General features: G+C 28.5%; 3 protein-coding genes across 3 annotated transcripts; 1 reads left to right on the top strand and 2 right to left on the bottom strand.

The window, feature by feature from the left end:
- Positions 1–555: 555 nt before the first annotated feature.
- Phum_PHUM463690 (uncharacterized protein) lies at positions 556–1,977 on the bottom strand (the record flags this gene model as incomplete). The annotated part of the gene is made up of 4 exons (XM_002430085.1): positions 556–687; positions 788–1,112; positions 1,184–1,459; positions 1,856–1,977. 4 exons carry the CDS (start codon positions 1,975–1,977, stop codon positions 556–558), a joined length of 855 nt encoding a protein of 284 aa, XP_002430130.1.
- Positions 1,978–2,050: 73 nt separating this feature from the next.
- Phum_PHUM463680 (NADH-ubiquinone oxidoreductase 51 kDa subunit, putative) lies at positions 2,051–3,872 on the top strand (the record flags this gene model as incomplete). The annotated part of the gene is made up of 5 exons (XM_002430084.1): positions 2,051–2,096; positions 2,230–2,445; positions 2,568–3,324; positions 3,392–3,710; positions 3,792–3,872. 5 exons carry the CDS (start codon positions 2,051–2,053, stop codon positions 3,870–3,872), a joined length of 1,419 nt encoding a protein of 472 aa, XP_002430129.1.
- A 2,508-nt stretch (positions 3,873–6,380) lies between these two features.
- Phum_PHUM463670 (ser/thr protein kinase-trb, putative) lies at positions 6,381–8,626 on the bottom strand (the record flags this gene model as incomplete). Its single annotated transcript, XM_002430083.1, has 3 exons — positions 6,381–6,618; positions 8,182–8,373; positions 8,502–8,626. The coding sequence occupies 3 exons, from the start codon at positions 8,624–8,626 to the stop codon at positions 6,381–6,383; spliced, it is 555 nt and encodes a 184-aa protein (XP_002430128.1).
- Between the last annotated feature and the right edge of the window lie 215 nt (positions 8,627–8,841).

The raw sequence follows: 8,841 nt of genomic DNA, 5'->3' as shown, positions 1-8,841 counted from the left end.
GATTAAATTTCAAAAAATATATGATAAAACCTATGCCTTGACTATTAAAAAAAAAAAAAAAGGTAAAAAAATTAAACAAACTTACTTTGGATATGTTTGTGTTGGTAAACTTAAATTTAACATTCTGCATTCGAAGTGAGTGTTCTTATTAAGCAAGATCAATTCTCGATAAACTTGTATTGTGTGTCACACATTATTCGATAGAATTCATTTTTATGAAATTTTTTAATCTCTGTCTACTTAAAATATTATAGTGTAATGGTCGAGATAATTTTTATACACCTGAAATAATTATTTGGCAAAATATTGGCATTAATAATTAATAACAAAAGAGTTATATATAAAAATTATTTTTAAAAAAGTAATTAAAAACATAATATCGATAAAATTGTATTTTGTATAATATAATACATCATTTTAAAAAATTTTTATTATTATTTCTGTGATGTTTAAAAAAAAATCTGAAATCTATGATAAAATAATGTATCATATTTTAACAAAAAATTTTGTTTCGAAAATAAAAAAAAAAATATAAAGTTTCCGAATAATTTGAATTCACAATGATGAATTAATTTTTTTTAAAATCCAACCTTTTTCATCACGAGTGACTTTCCCTTCTTTTTCTAGTTTTCTTAAATGATGATTTACATTAATTTCTGCTGCTTTAATCAAATGTTTTGGAATATTCTAAAAATGAAAAAAAATTAATGTCAATCCAACCTTTTTTTTTTGGTTATGTTAAACATTACGACAAAATTAACAAAAAAAAAAAAAAAAGGATTTGTACCTCGTATATATTTTTAACAATTTCTTCTGCTGTGACTTTCATATTTTTACTTCTTAAAAAATCAATGATTTGTTTTTCTCTTTGCATTCTATGTTCTATGTAATATTTTATTTTAGAAATAGGCTCCATTATTTCAGGTCCATGTCCAGGGTAAATAACAGATGGATTAAGATTTAATATAACATTTAGAGATGTCATGTAATCGGACAAATCTTCAAATACTGTCGTTCCCTCTCCCAAAATACAATCGCCACTGAACAAAGCATTTTCTTCTTTCAACACGACAGAAATATGATCAGTTGTATGGCCCGGAGTGTGATACACCCTAAACATTTTTAATAAAAGTAAAAATAAAAATTTCAACAAATATTAATGAAATATTTGATATGAAATTACTTTAAACTAGCTCCTTCTATTTCAATAACATCTCCATCCTTTAAAAATTCAATCGAATCATCATTTGAAGATAAAGTTTCAAAGTCTGGCCTCTTGAATTTAACCAAATTACATTTTCCATTTAATTTTATAACGTTTGGCACTCCCTCAATGTGATCGTGATGCCAATGTGTAATAATAATTTTATGAATGACAGCATTTTCAGCTTTTAAAACTTGTCCCAAGTTAGAGATGTATTCATCAACATTTTCATCGCCAGCGTCTAATAAAACCCTTCTAAAACATTAACAAAAAAAAATATAAAAAAAAAAGGAGGTAAAAGAGTGAAAAAAAAATTTTTTCACATAACGCCGAGACAAAAAAAAAATTTGAAAGCTAACAAAAACTAAATTATGGAAATTTAATTTAATTTAATTTTTAAAATATTTTAAATATTAGTTCTGTTAATTTAAAAGAAGTTTGAAAAACACTTAAAAATTACATATCTATAAAAATTTTTAAGTTTCACTAACCTCTTTCTTTAAATTTTTAACGGTAAATGTATGAATTTTAGTTATAAAAAATTTTAAAACTTTTTTTTTTTTACAATTGGCAACACTGATTTAAATCTATTTTCTGAAATGAAAAACGAAGTTAAATCAAGTAAAGTAATATATTTTTAAAAAATCTTACCTTTTTCCAGTTCCAATTAAATAAGTGTTGGTTCCTTGAAGTGTCATAGGACCAGGATTACATCCTAAAATTCTTATTACTCTAGATGACAATTTTTTGATTGGAGGAATGTACGTAGACATTTTAATTTTGCGATAAGAGGTTTACTAATTTATCTGATATACGTCAATTCTTTCATTAGCAGTAGACAACAAAATGGCGGGCACCATTGCTCGATATTCAATATTTAAGGGAAATCACGGTAAGATTCCAAACATAATTTCTTTATTTTGCTTTTGTTAAAAAATACAGTTTAAATTTTAATTGTATACTTTAAAGTTATTGATTCTTTAATTATTCTTCTTCTGAAATGTAACATTTGTTATCCTTTGCAGTTGCTGCTGCAAGCCAATTCATTTGTGCTTCTCAAACTAGAAATAACACTACTCAAGCTCCTCCAACAAAGACTAAATTTGGTCCCTTATGTGATGATGATAGAATATTTACAAATTTATATGGTCGACATGATTGGAGACTTTGTGGAGCTTACAAAAGAGGTGATTGGTACAAAACAAAAGAAATTTTACACAAAGGACCAGATTGGATTATAAGTAAGTCGCTTATTTTACAAAGGTCATTTCTTTTATATTTTTAACATTTGTTTTTTTTTTTTCCCCCCTGGTATTACTTTATTCGTAAATAATTAAACTTAATTAATAAATTTTTATTGTAGATGAAATAAAAATTTCGGGTTTAAGAGGCAGAGGTGGTGCTGGATTTCCAACCGGAATGAAATGGGGATTTATGAATAAGCCTTCTGATGGAAGACCTAAATATTTAGTTGTGAATGCTGATGAAGGTGAACCTGGTACTTGCAAGGATAGAGAAATTCTACGAAATGACCCTCACAAACTTATCGAAGGTTGTTTGGTAGCTGGTCGAGCCATGGGTGCTCAAGCTGCATATATTTACATTAGAGGGGAATTTTATAATGAAGCCTCAAATATGCAAATTGCAATTGCTGAAGCTTATCAGGCAGGCCTGATAGGTAAAAACGCTTGCAACTCTGGCTATGATTTTGATGTTTTTATGCACAGAGGTGCAGGAGCATACATTTGTGGTGAAGAAACAGCATTAATAGAATCGATAGAAGGAAAGCAAGGAAAACCAAGATTAAAACCTCCTTTCCCTGCCGACATTGGGGTCTTTGGTTGCCCCACAACTGTCTCTAACGTGGAAACCGTTGCTGTCGCTCCAACCATTTGCAGAAGGGGAGGTTCATGGTTTGCTTCTTTCGGTAGACCTAGGAATTCCGGCACTAAATTATTTAATATATCCGGTCATGTTAATAATCCGTGCACCGTAGAAGAAGAAATGTCGATACCATTAAAAGAATTGATTCAACTTCATGCCGGAGACGTCATCGGAGGCTGGGATAATTTATTAGCCATCATACCAGGAGGTTCATCTACTCCATTGATACCTAAAGAGTAAGTTTTTATTTTACATCTCCGTTCGAAACGAATAAATTTATAATAAAACATTTATTGATTGCAGCGTCTGCGAGGAAGCAATTATGGATTTCGATGGCCTTGTGGCGGTTCAGACGAGTTTGGGAACGGCCGCGGTTATAGTAATGAATAAGCAAACCGACATCGTAAAAGCCATAGCGCGTTTAATAGAATTTTACAAGCACGAATCGTGCGGTCAATGCACGCCTTGCAGAGAAGGAATAAATTGGATGAATAAAATAATTCACAGATTCATAACTGGAAATGCAGAGCCGGGTGAAATCGACATGTTGTGGGAACTCAGCAAGCAAATTGAAGGTCACACGATTTGCGCGTTGGGTGATGGAGCCGCGTGGCCTGTACAAGTAAGAACCATTTTTTTCTTCCATAGTTTCAGGTATACATATACCAGGACAAATATTCTCATGCACGTTTTTTCTTTTCAGGGTCTCATTCGACATTTCCGACCCGAATTAGAAGCAAGAATGGAGAACAAGCAAAACGAAGCTGTAGGACAATATGCCTAAAAAAAAAAAAAAAAAGAATTAATTAATTAGTTATTATCTTCGTATAAACAAAAAAAAAAAAATTATAAGATGTTATAAATAAATAAAATAAAACGGAAATAATTAATTAAAAATGTTTTTTTTTTTAATAATATTATTATTATTATTATTATGTGGGTTGATTTTTTTTTACATTACCTATTATTGATTTATTGATTTATTGTATATTAAATTTACATTAAAATCATACAGAGAAAAAAAAAAGAATTATAATTACAATTATAGCACTATAGTTTGTGAACAGTTCATTATTATTATTATTAAATATACATTTGTACAGTTTGTACTAAATTACAAAAAAAAAAATTTTTTTTTTTTTTCTTCTTATTTTTAAGCAAAAATAATCAATAAAAATTTTCCTAAGCAGAGAATCGGAAAATTTTAATGACGTCACGCAATGCAATTTTTAATAAATAAAATTTTCTTATTTTCCAACTCGTTTACTCTTTCAACATTAATTAAATTTAATTAACATAATTAATTTCTCTGCTTTAGAAAATTTTTTTCATTTTCATTTTTAAATATTTCTTTCGCACAAACAAAATTATTTTTATTATTATTATTATTAATCGATGATTGTTTTTTTTTTTTTAAGAAACGATTCGTTCGGCCGATTTAATAATAATAATAATAATAATTTTGATTTTATTACAAACAGTCTGATTGTAGATTTTTACAAACGACGAATATTTATAAACACATAATTTACATTTTTAGTTTTTTTTTTTCATCAACCACAAAACTCATTCATTCATTCATTCATTCATTCATTCAATCAATCTATTTAATGCTAAAAGAATAATAATAGCTAATTTCTTTTTTTTCCTTTCTTTCTTTTAAAACTAATTAGTCTTAAACTGACAAAAAAAAAATGGCACAAACATCTCAAAGTTATTTTTTTTAACAAGAGAAAAAGAGAGAAAGAGAGAGAAAAAGCTCATGCATTCGAAAATAACATTTATTATTATTATTATTATTATTATTATTATTATTATTATTATTATTATTATTATTATTTAACGATAATAATGATAATAAAAAAGCACGCTTTTGATTATTATTAATCCGGCAACAATAAAACAAAAAAAAAAAAACAAGCAATCGATAAAAATAATAAAAAAATTTTCTTTAAAAAAAAAAAAAATATGTATTTATTTATCGAAATCGAATAATTTAAATATAATATAATAATAATGATAATAATAATAATAATGATAAAATTTATTAAACAATTTTTTCCTTCATTTATTGATTATTAAAAAAAAAAAAAAAAACGTCACACGCGCCATCATCCTTAACAGAAAAAAATAAAATAAAATAAACGTTTAATATAAATTAATTATTTTTTATTTATTTATTTATTTTTATTTATTTATTTATTTTTCATCCCTTAAAAATATTTATCAACAAAAAAAAAAAAAATTTCTCTATGCCTTCCGTTTCCGGCAAAAAGAGGATTAAAAAAAAAAAAAAAAAAAAACTCAACAACGGGGGGAAAATGGCATCCGGCATCACGTGAGTGCAAAGCAAACCTTAAAAAGGTCTCGATTTCATTCATTCATTTTTTAAAATTCGTACGTTCGATTCGCGATCCTTTCGCAAATATCACAGCCGAAAAAATTTTTAACTTTTCGCGCATAAAAAAATTTAAAAATCCTTTTATAAAAAAAAAAAAAAACGCCGCCATTTAAAAAAAAAAAAAATCGCAATAAAACAACAACTAAAAACCTTAACGAATTTTTTTTTTTTTTTAAATAAAACCTTTCGAAATAAAATTTTTTTAAAATAAAAAAAATAATAATAATAATAATAAATTTGAATGATGTTCGCGCCAAAATATGAAATCCTTATAATTTCTTAACAAACAATGTATATATATAAAAAAAAATGTGTCGCGTTACTAAATTTATCATCCCACGCGTTTTAATGATAACAAAAAAAAAACCGCGAAGAAAATTATTTTTTTCTCCTCCAGAGAGGAAATCGGGAGGGAACGAGGCGGGGGCGGGAACGAGGGCGGGGAATCCCCGAAATTCTATCGCAAGAGAATAAGAAAAAAAAACTCCTCCTCCCTCGTCGTAAAAAAAATCTTTTCCAACCAAAAAAAATTGTAAAAATTTTCTTTTTGTTTACTCAACACTAACAACAACAACAACAACAACGACAACCGCAACGCATACAAACAAACAAACTTTCTCCGTGCAAACAACAAAAAAAATAAAAAATTAAACAACAAACGGGGATGATGATTTTTCATAAGGATTTTAAACAAAAAAAAAAAAAAAAAAGTAAATAATAACAGAACAAAAAATAATCGACTATGACGTAATGACGATGACGATGATGGTGGCGATGGCGATGATGATGATGATAATAACTTTGAACGTGTCACACCAATTTTCCTTCTTCTTCTTCTTTTTCTACCACCGAATCGTCGTCGTTCATTTTTCTTTTTCTTTTTTTTTGTAATTAATCAATGTTTGGAACGACCTGATCAGTCCTCTGGGCGATTTCCGTTTCCTCGTCGTCTTGAACGACCCAAGGATGTAGGAGAACATCTTCGGAACTTATCCTTTCCCTCGGTTCTCGTCTCATTAAATTCCTTATTAAACATTTTGCTTTGTTTGAAACCGTGTCGGGTATGTTGAAATTTCCTCGGCTAATTTTCTTAAATAAATTTGTGTGATCTAAATCGCTGAAGGGATACCTATTGAACACAAGGAAAGAAGAAAAAATTAAAAACGTAAAAAAAAAATTTTCGTGACGCACAAAAAAAAAAAAAAACGTCACGCAAAAAAAATTTTTCCTTCCCCCCATCCCCACCCACCCAACAACATTCAATTGACGACGAGTCGTGAGCGTGACTCCAAGTCAGGAAATTTTTTTTTTTTTAAATTCGAAAATTACCCGTTAATCATCACGATTTGTGTGTCACACGTCGTGTTTGTTGTGTTTGTTACCTCCAAAAATCATTGAGCTTAAACAAACCGTACTGATGTGTTTTCACAAGTCACCAAACATTCGACAACAACCAACAGCAACCGAAAAACATAAAACAACTCAACATTTATTATTATTATTATTATTATTAATATTGACGACTATTCGGGAGGGGAAAAAAAAAAAAAACATTTTCTTTCGATTGCGTTTCATTTCAACAAGAGTTAACGTTAACCTTGAGCATCCAATAAAAATTATTTTTACGTCAAAGAGAGAGAGAGAGAGAGAGAGAGAGAGAGAGAGAGAGAGAGAAAGAGAGAGAGAGTGTGAGAGAGAGAGAGAGAGAAAAAATTTCTTCAATTTTCAAATATTGCACGATTAAAATTTATGGTCCAGATTTTGACAAAGTATTAACAAATTTTGTTTGCTCAACGTTAAAAACTTCGGAACGAAAAACCGGGCGCGTAACGAGCGTCATTTGTAACAAACGTCGCGCATAAACGCGGCGTGTCACCACCGTAAACAATGTCCGGGAGACAAACAAACAAACACAAACGTGAGACACAGACGGGCAAGAATCATAAATTGGTGAATAAATGTCAACAAACAAAATGTTTTTATGCAACGACGAAACGACCGCGTAATATTTGTATATCTTAATTACGTTTCGGTAATTAATTAATTGATTTTTGACAGTTTTTATGACTTTTTCAAATGATGATTAATAATAATAATAATAATAATAATAATAATAATAATAATAATAATAACAATCACAATATTGAAACCAATAATAATAATAATAATAATAATAATAATAAACATTTAAAAAAAAAAAAATTTAATGTAATGATACGACAAATTCAAAAAAAACATTTTAACAGTTTCTTTCTCTCTCTCTCTCTCCCTCCCCTCCCACCGATTATTATTATTATTATTATTATTATTATTATTATTATTATTATTATTATTATTATTATTATTATTGTTCAGAACGTGATGATTGAAATTACACGGTAAACTCGTTCACATAAACAAACAAAAAAAAAAAAAAAAAAAAAATTCGAGTGATACAAGAGAACAAACATCACGTCACGTCACGTCACGCTTTCGAATTCGCTTATTATTAATAATAAATTTATTTTTTCCTCATTTTCTTTCGATTTCATCTCTCATCAACGTTGACAAACTCCCCAATTATTATTATTATTATTATTATTATTATTATTAGAATTCAAATCATTTTGGCGTGACTGATTTAAAATTTTGACATCCGTCGTACGTCGTTTAAATTGTTCGAAATTTTTTTTTTTTGCATATAATCACTCACCGTCCTACGAGCATAGTGAATAAAATAACTCCTAAACTCCACATATCGGCTGCTTTACCACTGTAAGGAACGTGACTCCTCAATATTTCGGGGCTGACATATGCGGGACAACCTCTTTTATCGTGCAACATGTCATCTTCAGGATTGTCTAAAACGACGGCATCTTCAAGCGTTTCCAATTTGATATGCGTTCTAAAACAAAAAACGGAAAAAATTAAAGTTAAAGCAACAACCGTCGGGATTACAATTTCACATATACAACACCTGATTGTGTTTGTTTGCTTTTATTTTTGTTTTGTTGGCATACCTGCCTTTTATACCTAGTTGCACTTCTATAAAAGTAAAAAAAAAAAAAAAAAATATAATTTTGCAACTTGTCTTTGCTACTAGTCGTCGTCGTCGTCGTCGTCGTCACCCACTCAAAAAAAAATAATAGGTCACACATGGAGGTAACATTTTAAAATAATAATAATAATTTTTTTCTTTTTGTAATGATGAAAATCGAGAGGAAAATTGGAAAATAAAAAATTTTGCAACTTTTGTCGCAACGCCTTGTCGAAAGGAAGCAAACAATGGTTGAAAATGAACATCCTGTCGTTAAATAATAAAGCCCTTCCCGTCAAAAAAATAAAAGAAAAACATAATTTGTCAAATAATAAT

The sequence above is a fragment of the Pediculus humanus genome, genomic scaffold (genome assembly GCF_000006295.1).
Source record: "Pediculus humanus corporis 1103172108248 genomic scaffold, whole genome shotgun sequence".
Taxonomy (NCBI): Eukaryota; Metazoa; Arthropoda; class Insecta; order Psocodea; family Pediculidae; genus Pediculus; species Pediculus humanus.
The sequence above is the reverse complement of the archived record's forward strand: the minus strand, read 5'-3'. Positions and strand labels throughout refer to the sequence as shown.